We start from the raw sequence: 25,908 nt of genomic DNA on the forward strand, positions 1-25,908 counted from the left end.
AATTTTCTCCAAGCTGACTTCAGTGGAAAAACTGCTGGGAACCCAACTTGTCAAATGCTTTTGATAATGCAAGAAGCTCTGTATTACAGGGCTTTTTTTCCTTGACTTTTCTCAAGGAAATAGTTCAATGTGAGACTGAGGTCCGATACCACGTAAAATTACAAAGTCATCAACTTTGTGTTTGAATTAGTTAAGCTCTTTCCTCTCTTTGGAGAAAAGTTATAAGAAAGTTATAAAAATTATGCCACAATGAAACAGGGCATGGGTTTTTCACATGTTGTAGGGTGATTTTAGCATTAACAAAAGGAATATTTCATGTGAAAAATATTGAGCTCCCAAGGTCTAGAAGTGCATGCATAATGGTTGCAAGTTTTGAAAAGGCAGCTTGTAAACACTAGAGCTGACCAAAAATCTTTTATGCTTTTGGACACTATACGTGACAAGTCACACTGATACAGCTAACAATCATTATTACTTTTATCACATTTCATGCCATTTAATTTATGTCAGGGCCTAAGCTTGTTTTGGATGTGTTATTTTATGTAATTATGGCGTTTCAAATAAATTTTGCTTTGCTTTCCAAAATGTCATCAGCTAACATCTCAATTTCTATCTCTGTAAGCCTGAGTTTACAAAATACCTTTGCTTAGAGGACAACAGCCTAAAAATTTGACCATGAAGTTTACTTATTCCTTTAAAAAGTCACTGTAGAAAGCCTTAAACCTGTGTAACTTCAGTGCTTATCCTCAGCAAGTTTGCTGATGGCATGAAGGTGAGCACTGCCATTGATACAACAAGGATGGGATGCCACCGAGAGGGACCTGGACAATCTTGAGAGGTGGTACCACGAGAACCTCATGAAGTTCAACACCTGGCTCAAGGCAGTCCCATATACGGCTATGGACTGGGAGAGGAACTCACTGAGAACAGCACTCTGAGAAGGACTTGGAGGTTCTGGCAGGCAGATGCTGAACATGAGTTGGCAATGTGGCAATATGCACATCTGCAGCCCAGAAAACCCAACTGCACCCTGGGCTGCATCCAAAGCAGCATGGGCAGCAGGGCAAGGGTTGGGATTCCTCTGCTCTGCTCTCATGAGACCACCTGGAGTGCTGCATCCAGCTCTGGAGTTTTTAGCACAGGTCAGATGTAGACCTGTTGGAGCAAATTCAGAGGAGGGCAACAGAGTTGATCAAAGGGAGGAAGCACCTCTCCTATGGAGACAGGCTGAGAAAGCTCTGTTTGTTTAGAGTGGAGAAGAGACATGTCCAGGGAGAGAGGTGATGCCTAAAAGGAGACTTTGTACACAGATAGGTAGTGGTAGAACAAGGGGTAGCAATTTTAAACTAAAAGAGGGGAGATATAAATTGCATATTATGAATGCATTCTTTACTGTGAGGGTAGTGGGGCACTGGGAACAGGTTGCCCAGATGAGCTGTGGATGCCTCGTCTGTGGAAGTGTTCATGGCCACACTGGGTGGGACTTTGAGCAACCTAGTCTAGGAGAAGGTGTCCCTGCCCATTACAAGGGGCTGGAACTGGATAATCTTTCAGATCCCTTCCAACAGAAGCCATTCTGTGTTTCTCTAATAAAGGCTGTGAAGAGTTGCTCGTCCTAGAGTACCAGCTCATGGTAGACATAGAGCACATGCACGTTGGGGTGAGATGGCTTGCCTCTCCAGGTTTACAGTTACCACCTTTACGTGCTTCTGATGATTCTGGCTTCCTTTGAGTTATCTTCAGAAGTATTTTAATTTCCATAACTCATAGTGATATATTAAAAAAAAACCCTTAGAAACGCACACACAAAAACCTCTCAAAACTCAAACCTACAGTCTTCTAGAGATGAGAACAAAGGAAGAAATCTGATCAACTATCTCCATTACTTCATTTCTATCAATGAAAGACCTTCTGTATTTAAAATGGTTCTTTTTTTTCAGTAAAGACTTGTGGTTCTTTGTATTTTGGGTTGATTTCATACTGTGTATTTGCATGCCAAAGTCCAAATGTAGATGCCTGTGTTACTTCTTGCTGTCTGACTCCTTTGCTGTCTCGCAATAACCATACAGATGTAATGCAAGTTTGCATAAAGGTTTTGAAAAGTATTAATGGCATTTGTTAGTCCTCCCTCCACACAAATTGCTGTGATTTAAATGTATGAATATGTGTAATTGTGGAAATATAAGCCTCACAAATTCTATTATAATTTTTTATTATAATGTTCTTCATTAAAAAAAAATCTTCGAAATTCTGTAAATATCTCGGCTTTCTATATTGATAGCAATGTCTGAGATTCTCCTCTTTGAAATATAAAATTGTTGGGCTGTTTTTCTTTTAGAGAAAGTTCTATCTTCTGATATGTGTCATTCCTTTTGCGTATTTGAGTTCTTGAAGGCTGAATTTAGTTGTAACTTCAGTATGCTCATGGGTTTTTTTCTGGTCACAGGCTGTCATCAACAGCTAACTTTAGCAGGTTATTGCAGGTAAAACAAGGAAAAACAGGCTAACAGGCTGGTTTTATCATGGATAAGAGGAGGGTTTTTTTCATTTTTAGCTTTATTTTTTACTTTTCTACTTTTGCTGGACTGTTTGGACGGAGTATATTTCCATCTGTCTTAGGTAAACATTAAAATACTTCCAACTCCTTGATTTCTGTATGCTGTCAGCTGCAGGTTCTGCAGACCTTTCTGGTCTGTTCTGCCTCTCTCACCACTACCAGGACCAGTTTAATGCAATGCCATCCAGTAAACAATTTGTAATCCAGGGTGGGGAAGGAGGAAAGTGTAGTTACATTGATTCTCTGTATAAAAACCATTAGGGTTGTGAAAGCACACAGAATCTTCCAGTGCAGCTCAGCTGACACTCTTCAAGGCCATGTAGTGCTTGCTGTAGTACTTGTACCCTACCATAGCTCATACTGTCACTGACAGATCCCTGATTTCTCACATCAGTGTTGTTGATGAGCAGTGAAGCATGGAAGCTGGTCAAACTTCAGGAATTCAGGTGATAAAGATCATGGTAGAAATACATGAGTAAAGTGCAAATCTTCACTGTACAGAGACCCTGTTTTTCTTTTCAGCTCTGCTTCCATCACCTTGCACTGATGTATTTTCTTGTCTCCTTTGCTGTTCTCAAGTTGCCTATGTCAGAATTGTACAACCTTGCTCATTAGCTAACCAATGTGTCAGTAATGCTTTCTCATTCTCTACTACTGCTTTCGTAGACTCCTTGCCTATACCATAACCAGGATGTTCAAAGTGTACGTTCTGAGCCTTTCCTTGCTCATGGTTCTTGGAGTCTTGAGGAAACAGTATCTGCTTGGTTGGTTCCAAACCGGGAGTAAGGAGCTCAGGCTCTGGCATTCAACTAAAGAGGGTTGTTATTGCCTTTATTTTTTAACATCCTCTTCTTTCTACTTACTCCACTATTTCCTTGAACTCCACGGATCTTTTCTTGACATTTCATTAACCTGGATTCTTTGCTTTCTGTCATTGGCTTCAAGTGTTGGAAATTGTAAATGGAGACGCTATGCTAAAGAGAGACATGTTTAGCATAGGCTGCTGCTCGTCATCCACATCTCTGTATTGCATCACTTTTTCTTTGTCTGCGCAAAATGCTTACGATGCACATCTGGCATGCTATTCAAGGAATTCCAAGTACCAGGTGAATCCCAAGGCTGGAGCTGGCTACCACAGTATCATGTTGTTACGCATTTGTGAAACCAAAATTGCATTAATCTCTTTAATTGTAGTGCCAAATTGAAATTTCTTGTTTAGGCCCTTTTCCAGTGCTGCACAGTCTTGTTTTTCTGGTTTCTCCTTCCCATTAGAGTGTTTTTCTTTAACTTTTCCTGCCTATGCGAGTTTTCATGTTTATGAATGTTCCTAATTTTGAATGTTCTCTGTTCATATAAGCCTTTTAGCATTGATGTTCCTGATGTAATCTTGGGTATTTGCAAATCAGCTATGCCTTAATGTATTCTTGTGCTTTTTCTGAACTTTTTAGTGAAATGAAAGCAAAGACTGAATTATTGTTTGTGGCTCTGTCCTGGTTTACCTGTCATAGAGGTATTTGTCATTGTTTTTTCTTCTTTTTGTAGCCAAAAAACCCCACTAAACCACTTTTTACCAAATACTTCAAAGCTCAAGCATACGTGAGCAACATATGTGTGAAATCTGCATGCGAGTCTTTGTCTCCCCTTTGTCATCCATTCTTTGAAACTGTACTTTTGATGTTTGGGTTCTCGTAATGCCACTAGGCTTTATTTCATCTGTTCATATTCAGCATAATTTTGATTGTATCAGAATTAGTTATAGTTTTTAAGTAAAAAGGCTTTATTTATTCTTTAATGCACCTTGCTCAGATAATTTCACCAAATGTTCAGCCAGCAAATTATTTCTGTTAGTCAGAATGTAAATTAGAGGCTGACGCACTTGCCTCATCAGCTTACAAATTAAGCAGTTAATCAATTTTGGTGTGATATTCCCCCATGGGGTTTGTGTTGCTGACTCACATATGCTCAATATCTTCTCCTTTCAACAACGAGCAGGAGTGCAAATGAAGCTTGCTCCCAGCTGAGCATTCACTGGTCACGGCATTCCAAATCCATCAGTCAGTGTATCCTCCTGATAGATATTATTGTCTTATTGCTCCTGGTTACCTCTTTCCTGAGCAGTGCTTGAATACAAAACAGAAAATTAGATATGCATACTTATATGCTAATAGTGAAGACAGTGCTACAGGGTTATTACGTACGTTAGCGATGGTGTAAACTGAACACGGAAATTCTGCTTATGTCTAAATATTTCATACAGTATTTTTGTTAAAAAGCAGATATGTCTATATGATTTTTTTCAATAGACTTGCGATATTAAATGAGTTTCTAAGGAACTAATTTTATAGTCCAAATTCTAAGGCAAGCTTGAGGGAGAAGAGAATAATTTGACAGATGAACAGAAGTTGAAATAATTTTTGAGGTCACAGAAATCCCACTTACAAGTCTGTTTGTAGAGTGAATAAAATAAATAGAAGCAAAATTTACTCCTCTGCCTTTACTATAACACTTATTTTATTTCTATTGTATTTTTGGACAAATGCCACTGTTTCATAGTGCAAACCTCCGTGTCCTTTTTTTTAACGTGAATGCTTTTGAATTGTCTGGCATATTTGTGCTATTTTTGATTTATTAGGGTCTTTTTACTAAAAAAAAATAATTTACTTTGCCTTTGGACAAAATTTTATGAAATTGATTGATCTAAAATTATATGGTAAGAGTCAGGCCTCAGCCATACCATATATACACAATATATAGAACCATTAAACTTTGTCTTTTCAGTGTTGATTGTTGACTCTGTCCGTATGTAATCCTGAACTCTGCCAACAAAATCCTGAATGTGGCACAGCCCAAGAGGGAGAGTCAAGCTTCCCCCTTTCCGTGGTGATAAAAATGCTCTATTTTTTCTGCTGCTTCCAAAATGGGAGTCCAGCCAGGCCTTATCAGTCATCAAATTATACATAATTGAGGTCAGAGTGTGGATTTGTTTGTGATTTTTTTTTTTTTTTTAACCAAGTCATCAGTTCCTCAAGGCTCCTGTAGGCATCCCACCAGTTCTTTAGTATCTACACAACGTTATGGAAATAAATAAAGGAACTCAAAGTGAGCTACTGTGGAAAGAATCATGGTTACTACTTCCAGTAACTGTGTTGGTTTGCAGCATGAAATTGTTTAATCAGGCTTATTCATCTGGCCCACTGTTAAAATCTCTGTGCCATGTTTGCTTGCCAATTAATGTCACTTTAATTTTCATACCTTCTACTGTCTAAATGAAAATCTTACTTGCAGCCTTTCTCTACAAGGTGTAGCTTTGATCTCTGCAGCTTTGCCATGTTCAACCTCTTTCTTTTTTTCTTTCCTTTTCCCCTCTCTGTATTTCTTTAGAATGTGCTTTAGAAATATCACCCATTTCTTAGCTTCTGAAAGTGCACAAGTCTAGCCACATGCAACGTAAACTGGCAAAATGCTGTTGTCAAATCCACCTGCTGTGTCTTACTCCAGAAAAATAATCCTTCATTACTTCAGTCTGTGGCAGGAAGGGAAAAAGCAAGGGATAATGGAGGAGTGAATTCCTGTAACTACCTAAGGAATGCAGAAGAAATAATAATGCATGAAACAAGTGATATGGGGAGAAAGTGAAGTTGCTAATGTTGGTTTGAGGATGGGAAGTTAAGCTTTCCTGTGCTTGCTGTGGTAGTATACAGTTAGATGACTGTCTCCTCAATTTGTCCATTCCCTGGTGATAAAGGTACCCCACACTATGTGGCACCAAAAACAAAAAAACAAACAAATACCTCTTAGAAAGGTTAGAGTGGAAATACCTAATTTTTAATTTGATTAACTAATGCTATTTTTCTGTGCAAAGTTTGTATTTTGGAATGCAGGTTTTTGAATCATTGTGCAGGAAAGTCATAGAATGGTTTGGGCTAGAAGGAAAGAGGACATCTAATCCAACACCTCCTGCAATAGGGACAGGGACACCTTTGACTAGAGCAGGTTGCTCTGAGCAACCAGATATGTATTGAGAGGTGAAGGAACAGTGAGGTAGTAACAGTACTACTTTACCTGTTCCTGAAGTTCAGCTTTGAATTAATTAAGTCTTCAATTAATTAGTAGCTCCTACATGCACAGTGACATGCACACAGTTTTTTGTGGTAACCATCAAATCTTTCTGAAGCAATTCTGAATCTGAAATCTGCAACTGCTTACAAAAACTGTAATATGATTTTATATTTTTTCCCCACACTATTCATCCTATTTGCAGACTTTCAGGTCTGAAAACACCTCATTTTCTCAATGGATTTAGTTGAGGGAGTTCTAATCTGTATGAAACACAAGCTGGTTTTTTTTGTTTGTTTGTTTTTGTTTTGGTTTTTTTTTACATTTTAGTAGTAGGAAGAATAATTGGAGATGTTTCTCTAAAGTCTGAGATTAGCCAGTGAGAAGCAAAGGGGAGGAGGGAATGCATTGGGTAAACAAGGAAGAAAAGTATGAGAGGAGAAGTTGATTTTATTTCTCTAATCTAGAAGCTGGATAATGCTTGTTTTTGCTCAGTAATGTTTTGTGACTCCCCAATGTTTTTTTATCTCCAGTGTATAGGTCTTATTTTAATTGATCATGTGATCATTTTCTTGATCACTTTGCTAGAAGTCCTGCATGGTTAGGCACATAACTATCCATTTTATCACAGTCTAATCTTACTGAAGCATGAGAAAAATGAAGTACCATGAAGTGTGTATTTTGGATAGACTGGGCAGGTGACCCTTCCCAGACCTCTAGACTTATAAAGTATCTTAAGTGAAAACTTACATACTTACATTGAATAAACACGTACATATAATTTTATAATTATATAGTTATATAACATATATATATACATACAATGTATATAACATATATATAACATAATTATATAATACATAGTTATGTGATTCTATGTAAGTTTATATATAATATAAACTTTCCTAGAATTGTTCACCTGAGTTTGGAAATGGACATGCACTGTGTATTACAATGTTGATGATTATTTACAAATTATAATATGCTGGCTTTATTCTTTGCACCTTCTTGAGAAGACTGTTGTTGCAGTATGCTTTTTGAGACTGCCTCCATTTATCTCTGTACAAAAGCAGAAATCTTGTTTTTCTCTTACAACATGCTGGTCATGTTTGCCCCGTGACCTTGAAAATACAGTGTGAAGTACAAACATCAGAAGTAATGGAAACATTTGCTCCACCCCAGGTTGTTAATCTACCGAAAGCAATCGTGAGTTCATGTTTTATTTGAGTTACACTGGCCTCTCCTCTTGCCATGTAGCCAGGTTCCAGCCTGGGGAAGCCTTCCAGCCACAGAAGAAATGCATGTTCAAAACTCCTGCAAGCAGTTTGACAATTTTAGTACTGTAACAGTCAGAGAAAATTCACATGCCAAGAACTTTTCAAAATATCCTGAGATCTTAGAGCTTCACCTTCTCCTATCCTTTCATGCTCAGGGTCTTGACTGTTATCTTAATTTTCTGCAAAGAGAAGAGAGTTCTCTTCTAAAAGAGAAGTTTTGAGTCTGTTGCATTCTATACATTTCCTTTTGTTCCCAGAGAGACAGATATTTCTGGACAGCTTTCTGATGAATGATGTCACTTCAGACTCTCCAAGGTTGTACCTGCTACATCTTAACCAAAGCCAGATGTTGCTGCAGGCTGTCTCAGAAAGCACTAATCCAGACATTCAGCTGTCAAAATCTCATTCTTGGAATCTTCCTTCTTGCCTGGAGAACATACTACAGGAGTATTCATCTCTTCGAAAAATGAAGATCTATCATCTTCTAGTCAACAGAGCCTGGGCAAAAACCTGGCTGACTTGCTGCTATGCACTTCACTTGGTCTGAGCTGAATTGCTCTCTAAACTTCATTGATGTAACCTCAAAATGCATTTAGTCCTCACCTTCTTGGTTTTGGGTGGAAATGTTGCCCAGAGTGAAGAGATGAATGAATATTCAGAGAATGTAAATTTAAAAAATAGTCCACTTTTGACTGAATGTTTTTTCTCTATGCACAGTCTTTTTTTATACGTTTGTGAATTTAGGAACAGTAGAATTTTATGGAAATGCTGTCACTAGTTTTTTTCAGAGATGTGATGTGAGACTAGATGCATCTTTGATCTGGCAATATATTAATGTGTTACCTGGATAGTTTGGTTCTGATAAACTTGGAAATAGTGAGTGTTGTTATGACCAGACCAGAAAACAAGAATACTTTAAGTAGCTCTGAGGGATTTTAGTAGATGGAACAATCAAGACTAATTCCTGTCTCTTTAACTTCACTAGGGCTTCTTTTTTTGCAAATGTACAAGTGAAACATTACTATTCTTGCATAAAATGGTATTTATAATGTTGGAAAATACTAATAATTTATAATACTCGATTCTGTCTAGTTGTTAACTAGTGACAGCAGATCTGGTGGATCAAAATGGAATAAACACACTTCCGTAGACTTTATGATCTTATTGGTTTGGAGAGTAGATTTCAAGATTTTGTATGTTTGCTACTCTGAAGCTTTATGAAGTAAACATAACTTATCTCTAATCTGTTTTTTCCTCAGTTGAAATACGTGAGTGACTTATGTTAGATCACATTGGAAAGAAAATCCTGATAAAACCTTCAACAGGAAGTAGATCTGTAAAGGAAATTATTTGGTCTGAAACAGAATTTTGCTCACTTTCAGAACATGCCACATGTTTAGCTCTGTAAGAGAAGAGTCCTGAAGAGATGTGAAATTTTTAATGTTCATGAGTCAGCAGTTGCCAGTTGCTCTGCTGTTTGAAGGACAGCAGAGTTGATGGTGGTGTAGAGAAGAGCAATTAGAGTGGTCAATGATGGAGCAACTACCCTGAGGAGAGACTAAGAAGACTGAGACTCCTGAAAGAGTGGAGCAGGCTGGGGGCTTTGACTATTTGTAAAAGCATGAAGGTAGTAGATAAGTTGAATGCATTAGGTATTCACTAGAACTTGTGAGACTTGAGCTAGTAACTAGTAGATTAATTGAAAATAGAGCACATATTTCTTTAAGTAGGAGGTGAACTGCTGCTGCAGGAATTCCAATGGCAGAGTATCAGCAGATTTAAAAAGGCAAATGTATAAATAAATAGTGACAGGAACAACTAAGGATGTGAAACACCCCTGCTGTTACCAGTGTGGATTCTGAACTCATGCAAGAGAAAGAGATAACATACAGGAATCAGGCTTGTGTGTTTTATTAATTGGTATCTTCAGTTAAAACTATCAGAAACAAAATGTGAATCTGATGCAGAAGATAACTTCTTATATTCATTTGTTCTGAGTTAATTTGATTTACTTTGTATTTGTAAAGAACCACTTTTCCCATACAAATGATACTGGTTTTTTTTATATGAGATATCCTAAACTGACCATTATTTCTTTCATGTTTTACAGTGAACAACCCTATACCTTCCAACCTGAAGTCAGAAGCTAAAAAGGCAGCTAAAATACTACGAGAATTTACAGAAATAACTTCCAGAAATGGACCAGATAAAATCATACCACGTGAGTAAAGAAAATGCTTTGATTCAGCTGAAACCTTCAGTGCTCCCTGTGTTGCACTCATGCTGTCTTTACCAATTCCCTCTGTTTTCACTGACCACAACTTAGAGATGAATGAAAATTTTGGGTGCCACAACTTCTTTGAAAATATTTCAAAAACTTTGAAAATATTAAATAAAAGGCTTCAGTTTGCTGTATTCTTGGCAGATGTTACTTACTGGGAGATCTTTTGAATGTTTACTGCTACAAGGTACCTGCCCTGCAAGGCTTCCCCCAGGATGGATGGACTGTCTCATGCTCAACCCTGTAAATGTATGTTATTAAGAGAGAACCTGGAATAGTAGCTCTAGCTCTTGAATAACTGTGTTGATCAGAATTAGCTAGATGAAAATAAGTTGAAGCAAAGAAATCAGTGTGCTTTTCTTTTTGATACTGGTTCAGCATTCTTATTTGCCACTGTTATCTTTATTTTTGCAGTTGTTACTCTGTGTTTTTCCTAGTGTCTTCCAGGTGGAGGCATAGTTGTCAGCTATTTACTGCCTGTTATTTGTTTATCTTGCCAAGGGTGCTCACACAAAGTGTGTGGCACTAAAACTAATTCTATACAAGCTAATCAGAACAGGTGAAGCAGTTGTGGCAGTGCATGGATTGTCACAGGTTAATGTGACCTGCAGCTAGGTTTGAGGTTCTCTGTGGTGGAGGCATCATGATCACTTCAACTTTTTTTGCAGTTTTCTTTAAGCTTTTGCTTTGATTATTTGACTCTTGTGTTCATACTTGTTAAATGTTGAGTTTTGTTTTCCCCTTCTCTTAGAACTTCTCTTATGAGGTCTTGAATAAACAATTTTGCTGTTTCAGCTCATGTAATAGCTAAAGCCAAAGGTCTTGCAGTTTTGTCTGTTATCAAAGCTGGATTTTTGGTCACTGCTCGAGGTGGAAGTGGAATTGTATTAGCTCGTCTTCCTAATGGAAGTAAGTGGATATTTTCCTTTTGTACTTCATGAGAGAATTAAAAGAGATAAAAATACATTTTTTCATTATTCTTTCACAGCATAAAACGGGAGATGTGCGATGAGTCAGGCAAATAGGTGACTGTGTTTGATGTGAAAGCTGTTTTCAAATCTTTGTACTTTTGTTTGATCAAATGTAAATGTTTTCAGTATCTTTGTGGAAAAGGATGAAATACAAAAGTACATAGTATAAAATTCATTAGAAAAATTGATTATATCTGATTATGAAGAAGTATATGATAAATAACTTGTAACAAGGAATTGTTTAGATCATGAGGGTTTGTATTTCTTAAATCCTTTTCTGTAGGATGAAGCATTATAGTCATGATTCTATTGTAGCGGTTTTGAACATAGTTTTAAATAAAGAATTTGTTAGCATTTTTTTAACTGCAATAATAAAATGAGTATTGCTTGTAATATATGTAAATTTATCTTGTGTTACATGACAGCCTGGTCTGCTCCCTCTGCAATAGGAATTGCTGGTCTTGGTGGTGGATTTGAAATTGGAATTGAGGTATGGTTTTGCATTTGATATACTTGTTGGTAACTTTTTTTGCAAGAAATTAAAATAAATCGTAAAAGATCTAAATGTTAGTGAGATAGTAGAATCTGCTTTTATGTACAAAAATATTATTATGAAATCCATTTATGCAAGACAAAAAAAAGAGGGATTTTGTTCCCATCAGTCAAATTGCTAGAAGACATTTAGATAAAAAGAAGTGACATGACACTAATTTCCTTGATTTCTCTTTGCTAGCTGAATTTTTCACTTATAAAGAGCCGCCTGTCAGTGTTCCCATATAAGACAATTGAAGTTAATTGAAAAGGCATCCTATACTTAATACTGTGTCAAATGCTTTACTAAAGGGCACAGGGACTCCATCTGGCGAGAAACAGTGTAAAGAACTTCAGTTGGAGTAAAATGGACTCCACTTAATGTTGCTGTACTTAACACATTTCCCACTCACACTTGTGGTTCCTGACATGACCTTTCAGTTTGAAAGCACCAAAACTGGTGATGCTGCTTCTGAAGGAATACTGTAGAAAAGGAGCCAGTTCCAGCCAGCAGAAATACTTGAGTAAAGGACTCCCAACATATTTAGGGAAACCCTTGTGAGCTGAGCCCTGACAGCACTCTAACTCTGCTTCCCACTTCTTCTTCCTCACAGCTCCTTCACACTTGCATGTTTTCATCTTTCCTCTGCTTCCTCTCCCTAGCCTCCAGATTCATCCTTCTCTTTGTTTAGCTTCTGTTCTGCTGATTCCCAAAGAAAGCAGAGTAACATTACGCTGCCAACAAGATCTCTTGCAATGGGTGTTCTGCTCTTCAGAAGAACCCATGTACAGCTGATCTTGGTGATCTCTGCCAACCCCCGTACATCTACAGCTAGCCAGCTGTCCCTATCCTGGCCAGTCAGCCAGCACTCACATATTGAGCAACAGATCAATATTTTATTCTCTACTCATTGTTCACTGTGTGATCTCAGGCATTATTGCATGCACTTTTTAAAGGATGATGTGAATACAAAATCATTAATTTTTATAACAGATTTTCATTGGTTTTCATGACTACAGGATCTGAATGCATTATAACGTTTGAGCCCCAGTGTTTGTTTTGTTGTGGGATTTGTTTGCTATTGTCTTTATTTTAAGCCTCTTTATGTGTCTTGATTAATCTATGAAAATTTTCTTTTAATCATCCCCACCTGATATTTTAGATAATGTAGACATTTCCTATTGATACTGAATCAAATAATTTCAATATAGAAGCTGTTTGTGAGAGTAATTTTTTTCTGAGTAATACTGTGCCCTTCATTTGAAATTTTAGTCAGTTTACAAAATGCTGTTTCCTTACTGACATTATTATAATACAATCTTTTTTATTTCTTCTAGAAAATATATGTTATTCAGAAATACCTGAGTGACTTAGGAGCCCAGAGTCCCATTTCAGCATTCTTCTAGTCCTGTATAAACTTAGATGTTTTAGAAACTAGGTGAAATTTATTCCTGTAGGAGAGATGATAGTTGACATAGTTGTAGTGGTACTTATCAATGCTTTTAAGTAACAAGGAGATTACAGGCTTCAGAAGTCACAGTAATTTGGTATCTCAAATTAAAGACCAGTTTTAAAATTCATATAAATGCTTTCCTTGAAGGTTTTCTCGCTATGGATTTGCTTATCTTTAACAATGAATTCATCCTCTTACTGGGTAAGAGGAGGAAGCAGTATCCTGAAATACATTCTTCGTCCATCCCTGGATAATTCACAAACTGCTCCTGTAGCTGTCTTTTTTGGGATGGGGTGGAGGTTTCCAGGGGGCTAATAACAAAGACTTCTCTTGTGCTCTGTGTAATACTTCTAGGCCAGCCTTGTTTTGCAAATAATCTGGTATTTCCTCTTGTATTCCCTGCTGTCACTGTTTGGAATTTGGGGTAAGTTGAAAGTTATTTTCTGAACCTGGCTTTCAGTCAAGTCCATCAGATGAAAGATCAGGTGCAGTAGTCCTTGGGTATATTGCTACCTCTTCAATTATTAGATTTAATAGGTTCTTGAAGCAACTAACTAAATCTCATATCCAAGTCTTAAAAAGTTAATAATTCATATACATGTACACAGATATATAAAACTCCTGTCATGAAAATAAAATTTTATCAATAGCACCTTTATCCTTTTTGCTTTTAATTCTTTGGACAGGAATTTTCGTTTAGTAAGTTCTGTCTTGCCTTTATTAGTTTAATTATTAAAGGATCTAAATGATTCACATCTGAAAATGTGCCTTCATAATTGTTTGTATAAGCCATAGAAAATAAGAAATTCTCAATTAGGAATTTTGAATTAACATAGAGTTTCTCTTATATCTCTTGTTTATCACATACTGACCATATCAGCACTTTGAAAAAAATCAGTCAAATTTGATTAAAAAAGTAGTTGAAAGGATTTTTTATTCAAAATACCTTGCAGAAAAAGAATCAACTTTGTCATGAAAGCTATTTCAAAATAATCCTTTACAAGAAAGGAAGATCATCTCCTGTGCTGTTCTTTCTTCTTAAAAAGTGTAGCACTTTTATCTGATATTTTATAGGTCTCAGACTTAGTGATAATACTGAATCATGAAAGAGCAGTAGAAGCTTTTGCCAAAGGAGGGAATCTTACACTTGGAGGAAATCTGACTGTGGCAATTGGACCTCTGGGGAGGTGGGTGATATGTTTTCCTAATAAAGCATATATGGAAGATAATTTTTAAAAGCCATATTGATGTGGAATTTTTTTATATGTTATAGAATAACCTGGGCAAGCTATATGCTGACTGGACCATTTTGTTCTTGCTAATCACTTTTTTTGTTCTTTTTTTCTTCTTTCCTGATTAAGTAATTTATTGGTAGAAGGAAAGTATTCTGAGATTTGCTCTCTTTTTGCAGGAGACTGCTTGGCTAGGCTCAATGAAGACCACAGGTGCTTCTGTGCCTGATAGATATGATTTTTAGTAACATATGAGTGTGTGCTTTCTGTTACCACAGATTTTCCCAACATTAAATAAATTTAAATAAATTTAAATAAAAACTACACCAAATAATTTCTTTTAAACCTTTAAGTGGTTAAGCCTGTTTACTTTGAAGGATGAGGTGAAATAATTTTACTTGAAAATGAGCCTTGCAAGACTGCTACTCCAACCTCCTGTTCCAAGCAAATTCTACTACGACTTCAGATCAGGTCACTCAGTCCTTTTTTCCAGTTGGATCTTGAGAATCCACAATAAGGGAGGCTGCTTGGTTCTCTGGGCAACCTGCTCTACTGTTCAGCTCTCCTGCCTGACATCCAGTCAAAGTATTTCTTCTTTCTATTTACGTCAACAGTATTTTATTTTTCCTCTGTATGCTGCTATAAAGAGCCTGGCTTCATACTCTTGATTACCTCTCCATAGATACTTGAAACCTGCTGCTAGGTTTGGGCCAAGTCTTCTGTTCTCCAGGCTTACCAAGCACAGCTGCCTTAGACTCTGCTTATGGAACATATGCCTCCTTATGGCTTTTTTTTTTTTTTATGATGGTGAAGTTTTTAACTTTTCTAACAAAATAAAAGGATGATACTTACTGCACAGAAGAGGGAGAGATCTGTGGATCAGGGAAGGGCAGAGAATGTCATGTGCCCTACAGAGGCATTTAGTACACTGTCGTGCAACATCTCTGTGTTCAAGCTGGGACATAGTTGTCAGAATGGGGAGACGAGGAAACAGGCGAAGAACCCGATCATCAGGTTAGAAGAGCAGTGGTAAATGGTTCATATTGAAGTTTGAAGCCAGATTTCTTTGGAATTCCACAGGAGACTCTTCTAGGACCTCTCCTGCTTGGTGTTTTTATCAATGGCCTAGAGGAGCACTTGCAAAATATCCTCTTCAATTTGTGGACGACTCCATACCAGAGGGTGCAGCCAATGCATTTCAGGGTAGGGCCACCATTAGAGAAAAATGGACTTACAGAGTGTAAAGATCCAACACAAAACCTCATGAAATTAAACAAGGACAAGTGTAAAGTTCTGCATTCCTAGTTGGGTGAACCCCCTACTAGACTGAGCAGCTTCCCTATGGAGAAAGTGCTGGGATCCTGGTGGGCAGTGGGGCTAAGCCAGCAGCTAATTCCTGACAGAAAAAGCAGTGAACAGTGTCGGAGGTTGCACCAACGGGTCTGTAGCCAGTAGATAAGGGAAGTGATTGTTCACCTTTACTTGAAGTTTCATAGACCATGACTAGAATATTGTGTTGAGTTTTAACCCTGCAGAAAGTTGTTTATAAACCTGAGTGTGTGCAGGGAACCACTACCTAAATGGCCAGGGAAATGCAGCATGTGAACAACGAGGCTGGGGGAGCTCAGCTTATTGAACCTGAAAAAGAGAAGACCTGAGTCTGCATTCCCAACAGGGCATCACCAAGACAGACCCCAGTTCTTTAGAGAGGTGCATGGCAAAACAATGAGAAGTAGGAGTCATATATCAAGACAAGGAAGATTCTGACTGGATATGAGAAAAAAAAATTGACATGATTAAAATTAAGTGCTGATACAGGTTACTCAGAGTGTCTATGGAATTATAAACCTAGAATTCTTCAAAAACTGGCTGGACAACATCCAGAGCAAACTGCTTTCAATTTGATGTTATATCCATTTTGAGATGACTGTCTTTTAACCTAAAATATTATATGATCCTGTGAAGGACAAATACTATAATCTTACAAATCTGTTGAGGTCCAGTAAGGCCTTACTCAAAGTGTTTTGTGCTGACCGTAAAGTCTAGGAGGATTTGGAAATATTGAATAGAATTTCTGTCATCAGTCCAAACATAATCAGATAATTTTAAAATGTGATTAAAGTGTGGCTTAACTGTTTTCAAAGGAGGCTGTTAAGATCCAGTTATTAAAATTATTACAGAGATGCCTCTGCCCAAATAAGATGTAAGTGAGACTATATGCTGAAGTCAATAGTATGGATTTTATTTAACAGTAAATGTGAGTGGGGGAGAGAGAGAGAAAGAAATAGCAAAAGAGGAAGAGGGAGAGTGAAAGAGTGACAGAAGGACAGACTGAGGAGAACCTGTCAGTGTTCTGTTGATTCTCCTGATTTTCTTGGTGGTGAGGGTTCTACGAAGCTTAGATTATATGTATATGGATGTATATTGTATGGATATGTTCAGGCTTATTGGGAGCACCCAGGTACCTCCCCTGATTGGGAAGTTTGACACTGTCTCTTGCCACAGGCTCTGATCTGTTGGCATCCCTTTGCATCACTTTCAGCCCTTTGGTGCAAGGCCACAGGAATCAGCCTGAGGCGCTTTGGGGATCTTTGATAGTTTATGATCGCTTCTCAGACATGACAGCTGCCTCTTTTGTCAATACATTGCGTCAATTATGCCTCATCAGACCTTCCCTGGGGAAGAGATTGGGATTTGTCTAAGGGAGAACAATTACCTTTGTGCCATCCCCCCTTGCAGGATTTGCCTCATCAGCCCAAAAGCCTGGCTTGCAGCCTCCCCCTCTGTTTTACGTGAATCTTGCACACCAAGCTCACCTCCCCTCAAAGGATGCAAACCTGGCCTCAGCAAATCATCCTGGAGCCTCCTTGATTGTTTTGAGTCAAAACCATGAAGAGTCCAGTCTCTCAGAGACCTAACGGGGAGCATTCTTATGAGGCAGTGTTGTTCTGTGATTCTGTTTGAAAAAAAGGACAAAAAAAAAAGAAGGATTAAAAAAAGAAAAAGACAATTGCTGTTCATAGTACAAAACTGTATTGAAGAATATCAACAAAAACCTTTTCCTTCTAGAAATTTGGAAGGGGATGTTGCCCTGAGAAGCTCTGCTGCTGTCTATACATATTGCAAATCTCGAGGACTGTTCGCAGGCGTATCTCTGGAAGGAACCTGTTTAATTGAAAGGAAGGAAACAAATCGCAAGTAAGCTCTCTTAAATATCTGAAAGGTTCAGTGAAAGCATGGTGGCAATTAACTAGGACACATTCACTTTGGAAAAAGAGGTTTTTTTGAAAACATACTATGTTCAGTTAAGAATTTTTTGAGGGACAAGGGTTTCTTCAATTTAGACATCTTGCAATGGGTATTGAGATGATGCTAAATGTTTAGGGATTATTTATCTGTGGCAGGTTGATCTAAACTAGGCACCACATGCCAGATTAGTTGCTTTGTCACTCCCCTTCCTCAACAGAGGAGAAAAAGAGAGGAGAAAAAGTATGATGACAAACTCATAAGTTGAGATAAAGGCACTTACCAATAGGTATTTCAGTCAAAAAAACCCCAACCTCATCAAGGGGAAATTATTTTATTTTCAGTTAATAAGAGACTAGGATAATGAGAAATAATAATAAATCTTGAAAGCAACTTTTCCCCCACACACTTTCCAACTTACTGGGCTCCATTTCAATCACAGCTTCTCTACCTCCTCCTTCCAAGTGGTTCAGGAAAATGGGTGCTGTGGTCAGTTTTTGAAATCTATAGGTTTGAAATAGTTCTGTCATTTCTCAGTATATGACCAGTAGGAAAAATGCACGGCTAGGGGTGGATACAGGGAGCATTTGCAGAAAGTGTATTTATCTAGAAGTTGAAATGTAATAATCAAATACCTGAAATATTTTTTCTTCTATTTTTTTATCAGGTTTTATGGGCAAGACATTCGTGCAAGTGCCATCCTGCTTGGTGACGTGCCTGTCCCTGCTCAAGCAGATGATCTTTATGAAACCCTAGCATCCTTCACTGAAGTGTATGAAAATGAAGAACAAAAAAACAATGCAGGAAAATCTGTAAGGGAACAAAGAAGGGTTTGTGCACTTCTTTTTCATATAGGCTTACCCTGTTCCTGAGCTGTTCCTAGTCAGTGTTAATGATGATGTTTATGTGTCATTTTTATCTTCTCTATTGGATGACCCAAGGCATAACACATGTCAGTTACTGCATGAACATTTGTTCAAGTATTTCCCTGCTAGGCTCCTGGGGGCAAGAATGTTGCTGGGTTTGCTTTGCAATTTCCAGAATAACAAAGTATATCTTTGTTTTGTAATTGTGCATTATCAAATCTGAGGTGGTGATTAGGAATGTTTGATCAAGTATTTTTAGTCAAGTTAATTACAAATTGGATACTCTTAGCTTTCCTACCTTTTCTATTTTCCATTCAGGCAATCACATTTATAGTGTAATACTGGGACTGTAAAAGGAATTTTCTTACAGATATTGATATTATTGATAGACAAACATTTACTTTCAGCTTTGTTAAACCTATGGCGATTTACTTCAGTGTCATGTGTATGTCACTAGTATTTAGTATGCTTCTTGAGTTCCTACAGGTTTAGTGGAGAAAGAGTAATTTTAAGTTTTTTTCAGTGTAACTTGGTATGCTTCTAGGCTCTGAAGTCACAATCAATGTCTAGATGTGATGCTATGTTTTTTTAAAAATTGTGTACTTTAGGTAAATGACCGACCTGCTAGACCATCATCCAGACCAGAGCCACCTAAACCCACTGTTAGACCTACACCACCAGGTGAAAAATTTTCATAATGACTAATTCATTATCTTCATAAAATTAGGGCATTAAAGCTAATTAATACTATGCAGGTATTATAGCAGCTTCCTCTACAAAAACATTTTTTAAATATTGTTCCTCGGACAAACACTGAAAGCACGTTGATATAGTGCCATGCGTGATAAAGGCTAAAGCATTTGTTTGTTTTATATTAACAAACCTTTTCTCTCTGACAGATAGAAACAGTGTTTTTATAGTTACAGAATCATGTAATAATTCAAATGAAATATTCATGTTACTGGATACATGGAAACCCCATAGTACAATGAAACTTCTTAGTAAAAAGAACAGTCCTACTAGAAACTGCTGGTCCTAGTTCTAGAAATTTCTGGTTTCTAGAAATCATAGCTTCTCTTTAGGTTGTCATTATCTTTTAATCATTAGAGGTTTTACAGTAGAGCAGAAGAGGCAGAATTTTTTCTCTTTAACAGTTTGTCTTAACAAAGTGCTTTCATTCAAAGTGAGACTTTACTGTGCAGCTCCTCTTGTTAACTTAATTCTCTGGTTAAGGGTATGAGGCAAAGTCTGTATTTCTTTCTTCTGCACTGCTCCTTAGTTAACTGCAATCATTTAATAACTATTGAACTTGTATTAGAAGAGCAGTATAGGAAATAATATATGTTAGCATGTGATATAAGTTGCTACTTTATTTTCTCTTTCAGCTAAAAAGAATACTAACAGACTTTATCCTGAACTTCCCAATGATTATGCATCTGTGGGTAAGTACTAAGCTTACACTTATTTTATTAATTCAGTGTAGAATCTGAGAAGTTCTAAAAGCACTTTGAAAGATATGTAAAAATATCTGGCCATTGATATTTTCCTTTATTGTCCATGTGTTAAAATGAGATTTAGGTCCCGTATGATCTCCTGAAAATATTTCATAAACATTAATCTTATTCCCTGGCTTTACATTCTGATGATGATGATGTTCTTTTCCTGAGCAGCACAAGTTCTTCTGTTTTATTCTGTGCGCTTGAAAAATGCACTTGAAGTGGTAAAGTTGTTTTATGTTACCACCTAATTGAAATGAAAAAGAAAGGTGATATAACAAGTTTCTGTCCAGGTCCTTATGCAATGTATAATAATTCCCATTTTAATTTTAAAAGTGCTTCCACAGATGATACCTGATTATGCTGGAATAAACACAGATTTACATTGCTTCTTCATGATTTTATAACACTGTGTTACACTAAAGATATTACTTGTTTATTGTTCTATTGATTCTCTTATGTTTAAAGCACTTTCAGCTCTTAACTCTTACTGTGCAATATTTGTGCCATATTTTATATATATATATATGTATTTACATTTTTATGTATTGCATGGTTACTTGAAAATAAAATTAAACAAAATATCTCTTTTTTACTTCTGCAAATAGAGCTAAAATTGAACTAGATAATAGATCACAATGAAAAGTCTGTCTCAGGCAGAGTAATTAGAGCTTTTCACTAAAAATTAAGATAAATTATGTGTCATTGTCTTTCCATTCTTTTTCATGTCTTCTCTTCATACATGTTTTTGATATGTGTGTCTCTTGAAGGGACCAACATAGTAGTATTCTAAGCTGAGCTGTCAACGTGAATTCTGCAGATCAGAGACTTCCCAAGAATCCAGATTTGTTACTGTGTTGTAGAACTTTTACAAGAAAAAGAAGGATGACTCTAGTGGTCTGTACTCAATAGCTGTCACCCAGGAGAGAAGAACTGGTCTTCTGGCCATTAAAACTAAACTTCACCAGTCTTTCCAAAGCCCTGACCAACTGAGAACAGATTTCTAAAGCTTGCACACATTTGGTATATTGAAGGGAGTGTTCTTCTATTCATGTGGAAGTGACAAGGTAAAAATATTCCAGAGCCATCTGCTGAATGGCTTTCAAGATTCTTTGAAATCAAAATATAGACTCAGTCTGCTACAGGGGATTTCTAGCAATTTCTCAAAATACACATGTTTATTTTTGGGGAATGTGAGGGGCAGTAGGGTCTTGTCTGAATGATGGCATGATATATTTGGCTTTCTGTTGCAGATTACGTTTCTACAGGTAGCAGTTCAAATGCTTTCTGAATCCACAAAAATACTCTTAATGTTTCTAAAGGTTTTTTCTTATCACAGGGGGCAATCAAGATTGAAGTCAAGAGGCACAGTCCTTTCACAGAGGATGTGTTAATGCTGAGGGATGAGCTAGAAAGAGCCATAAGGCCATACCTCCTGTCAATAATCTGTTTCTGCCTACTTATAGTCCAAATTATTTCAATGGAGCTACCTAGCAGCTATAGCACATACATGTCAATCTTTATTGCAGGAGTAGTTGCTGCAACAGATGTTCTTCTACAGTGATCTGTAAAAGACATATCCAAAATTTTTTGTGTGTTTCTAGTTTAAAAAATACATATAGATAACCAATAGATGAGTGAAGGAATCATCTTAAGGAAGCTATGTGTTAGATATAATGGCTGGTGTGGAGGTAGGTTTTGATGTTGAGCAATAAGCTGGTCTGGGTCGCAAGTAATAAGAATTTGCCTTTGATTGGGGAAGGGGCAACTTGGCATTGTGTTACCAGCATTTGGTTTTGCAACAGTTATATAAGTAGTAGAAAGGTTGAAATATTAACTGTTCTCATTAGATGAAAGAAGAGCTACACTTGCAGATGAAACACTTTTAATTATTTTCTGTGTACTTGAATTATATAGATAAGTAATGTAATATAACCTATTTCAACTGCAAGAAGAAGGACAAATGAAAAAACATGATTTTCTAAACTGATAATGTGGTACTTGAACTCAGATGCAAGGAGATTGTTTTCATGTAACTGAATAATGCTTAAGGTAATGCATTTAGTTGTAAAATGAGCTTCAGTAGTATTCTAAATGTTTTCAGAAACTTGGGAATACCACACATTTTATTTAGGTGCAGTTTAAAAGTTACACAGACCTTTTTCAATTCTGGGAAATAAGACCCCAAACAACCACAACAAAACTGAAACTAACAGCTGACACAGTTATTGTAATTCAGTGAAATATGAAGTAGCTAAACTAGTAGACATTTTTCTGAAGACTCATTAAATACAGAATTTTGATTTGCTTATGAGTATGAAAGTTCATGCCTTCTCCTTTACTAGAATTAGGAATTTGCATCTTCATTTTTCTACCTGTCCCCTCTTTGTTGTAAAATCTACTAAAAGGGCTGACTGGCCCTTCCAGGATTAATTACCACAACCTAGCTTTTCTTTTTCTGGATGGATAATTCTTTAAACTTCTGTACCACATCTATAATACAAACAACCCATGATTCTTTAGTGACTGCTTGGACATTTTAGATTCAGGAGTTCAGTTCATTAGGCCAATTTTTTTTAGTTTCTTCACAGTTTGTCACACTGGTATATCTAATCCTAGATATCAGATTTTCATTAGTATTATGATTTGTATTTTTTTCTGCTTGTGGTTCTATCATGAAGTAGCAAATAACTGAAAATGTAGCTAAACGGTTACTTACCTGCCCACTCTCCTAACAGTTTGATGAATAGTACACAATTCTGAAAATGTTACAGTGATGTGGTTTCCCAGCTGAACTGGTAGCAGCAGGAGTAATGATCTGCTAGTAAAAGTTGGACCTGGATTGAGGTAAACGTTTGTGGACTGAATCAATAACAGGCAGTTTGTTCAAATGAAAAGTCAGATATTTTTTCACTTTTTCTTCAGCTCAGTTTATGAGAAAAAGACTGTTTCACATGTTTGGAAAAGAATTAATTAAAATTGCCAAGATGCTGAAACAGTCAGGAAACAGACTTGAGACCAGAGTGGGGATGAAAAATTGAAGTAATTTCTTCCTTCCAAGCAGTGTTCTTTCACTATTCATTCACAATTATCAAATCTCACCTTGAGCTTAAATTCTTACCATACTCTGGGACAAACTACTCACATTAAACACAAAATTTTTGATAGCAAAGTAATTGTTTTATGATAATTTGGAGAAAGTAATGATGTTGTCTGCATTTTTAAGGGGTCATGATTTGCTTAAGGACCCCATAGGAAGTTATGGCTGTGAAGCCTGAATATATAAGGATTTTTTATTGCACTCAGAAACACTGTCTTTCTTACCTTCCCTGATTATTGAACTAAATATTTTAAAATTTTATCTTGAGAAAAATATTTGCATTCTTTTTTGGATTTTTGAATACAATAAATTACCTGCAGCCATTGAACTTTTTAACTATTGAACATAAAATCAACACACCCCAAGAAGATTACAGTAAAACTGAAAAAAAAACCATAATAAGAATTTTGACTAGATTTCTTTCAGCAGAAACCTTTCACTTCAAAAATAAAATAAAAATATTAAGAGATTTTTATTGTCCCAATAGGCTTATTTTTGTATTCTTGCATACTGAACGAAGTGCTATATCAAGCCTACTGATGAGGATATGGAGGCAGATGAGAAAATTGTCACTGTTTTTAAGATGCTAAAAAAATCCCCTTCCTTCAATGATGACTGGAGTGATTCGTCAACCTCATTATTAAAAATTCATGCCTTCCTACATGAATTTGTCTGCAGCTTTGAGACTGTATTTGTTATGGCTTTCTTCACTATGTTAAAGAACCCTTTGCTACACAGAGGAGCATTTTTTTTGTTCCCCTCTTTTTCTCTTTGAGACACTTGTGCTGTAATCAAATCACTTTTTGGTCTGCCTTCAATTTTCTTTTGATTGCCAAACAGATTGATGAGCTCTTTCTCAAAAGTCATTTTTTCTTTCCTCTCAAATTTTAAGTAAGAATACAAATACCAAATTCCGAGCTGTGAGCTCAATGAGATCAGTAAGGTTTGGGCTCCTAAAAGCTTTAATGAATTTGCACTAAACTCTAGTCCTTATATTTTCTATTATTTATTTAATTATCTTAACCTTTTTGAGTGTCCCTTATCTATGTTTAAAACAACTGAGGCAATATCAACTCTTTTTGATTAGGTGGTACCACGAGGTGGTAAATTTAGTTTGTGTTAACTAAATGCATCAGAGATGCTGCTTTTCATGGTTACAGTTCTCCAGGAATCAGGCCTGGCCTACTTCTCTATAATTTCAGAGATGATCTCAGTGTTTCTTCCAGTAATCTATGAATGCCAGATGGTTCAGTAGATCTGTGAAAATCTGCTTCCCAAGAGAATTCCAAGACAGATTTTCATGCCTCCTGAAGAGTATTTTGTCAAGGAAAATTGAGGGTCTGTATGTGAATTTGCCTTTGTTAGTACATTATGGATTTTTTTGTGGCCAGTTACAAATGTGTTAACTAAGCCAATGTAATTATATGGACTAAGAATTTATAGAGCTCTTCTGGGGTAAAAAGTGTTAATTTTTTTTTTTTTTTGCTTCTGATTTCACCCCCCACTTCATTTATTTTACATACCTGTTCTGCAGTTCAGTTTACATCTGACTAGTTATCTTGTTATTTTGAAAGCTACTGCTCTCTAGGACAATATTGATCAAATTTAGAAAAGAAAGTACAAGCTGGAACATGGGCACCACTCTAGCAGTCTCTGCATTAATTAGAACTTCTACTTACATGTGTTGCTGAGCCTTTTTAACACAGTATAATGAAAAAATGGAATTTTTAGTTAGAACTGCTGAAAGAAAGCATCACTCTATGTGCTTACAACTTTAAAATAGGATTGCTTTGGTAAATATGTATTGAAGTAATCACTTTGTTTTTGAATATATGTATTTCTCAACCTAGGTTTAATAAACCCAGTACTATTTTGAAAGAACTCAGATTTAACTGGAAATCTATCATGCAACTATTTATATTCACTGTACAGTTCCATGTTTAGAAATGCCCACTGACAAAAAAATTCTGACAACTGTGTTACAAGAGAAATATAAGTGTGCGCAAATCTCTTGATGAGTGGCTTTTGACTTGGGCATTTTTACTTTAATTAAGACTAAGCACCAGAGCAGGAAAGTAAAAATATTTCACGAGTTTCAAAACAAACAAAATCACCTATCTCTGTGGTCTCAGATTAACTTTTTCTCAGTGTAATACCTGAATTTTTGCTTTTTCTTTATTGTTAGAAAGCATATCTGTTGAGTCTGCCTTTCTAGGATATTGCCAATATTTGCTTCTTTCTGTCTGTTTTGGATCAAGATGATTTAAAATGGTTTCATCATTCTTGATTGAAGTTTCCTTTTGCCAACTTGAATTGTTGTAAAATTGAATCAAAAGCTTTTAACTTTAAGTAAGATTATAAAATGTTTTTTGTACCTGATATCTGCATAGACCTGGAATGGAGAAGGAGTCCAGAACCTTTTGTTTTTAAGGATGAAGACACTGTGGTTCACAGTGAGGGGAAAAATGCATTTCCTTTTGAACTGAAAATTAAATCATCCATGAAAACACAATAAAATCAGATGTGTACGTACTCCTTTAGGTGTTGTGGCTATGTGTTGTTTATCTGAAACTGGAAAAAAAGCCACTTTTTATTCTTCAGTTTATGAATTACCCCTTTTCCAAGAAAGGAAGAGATTTGCTGTAGGATCAAGTAGAAATATAGTAAGGAGGAACCCTCATCAGGCTGTGCAGTAATCTGTTCTTTCAATACTATAATTTCATGTGAAACTCTTAGCAGATTATAAACTATAAAATCAATAAGACAGCTCGGTGTGACAAATAGTTATTTATTTTAGAAAAATTTTACGAAGTGAGACATATAATGTGTCTGCCATGATCC

At 36.5% G+C, this 25,908-nt stretch overlaps 1 protein-coding gene across 1 annotated transcript in view; it reads left to right on the forward strand.

Annotated features, from left to right (window-relative positions):
• SH3YL1 (SH3 and SYLF domain containing 1) overlaps positions 1-25,908 on the forward strand; it is a gene marked incomplete at its 5' end in the record, with an annotated part of 46,827 nt that overhangs the window by 3,679 nt on the left and 17,240 nt on the right. Inside the window, 8 exons of the mRNA XM_086869220.1 lie at positions 10,001-10,111; positions 10,967-11,080; positions 11,568-11,632; positions 14,202-14,314; positions 17,429-17,557; positions 18,273-18,417; positions 19,080-19,152; positions 19,857-19,913. Coding sequence (XP_086725346.1) covers positions 10,001-10,111; positions 10,967-11,080; positions 11,568-11,632; positions 14,202-14,314; positions 17,429-17,557; positions 18,273-18,417; positions 19,080-19,152; positions 19,857-19,913 — 807 coding nt within the window. The remainder of the gene's footprint in view (positions 1-10,000; positions 10,112-10,966; positions 11,081-11,567; positions 11,633-14,201; positions 14,315-17,428; positions 17,558-18,272; positions 18,418-19,079; positions 19,153-19,856; positions 19,914-25,908) is intronic.

This window comes from Cyanistes caeruleus, chromosome 2 (genome assembly GCF_971803275.1).
Source record: "Cyanistes caeruleus chromosome 2, bCyaCae1.hap1.1, whole genome shotgun sequence".
Classification (NCBI taxonomy): domain Eukaryota; kingdom Metazoa; phylum Chordata; class Aves; order Passeriformes; family Paridae; genus Cyanistes; species Cyanistes caeruleus.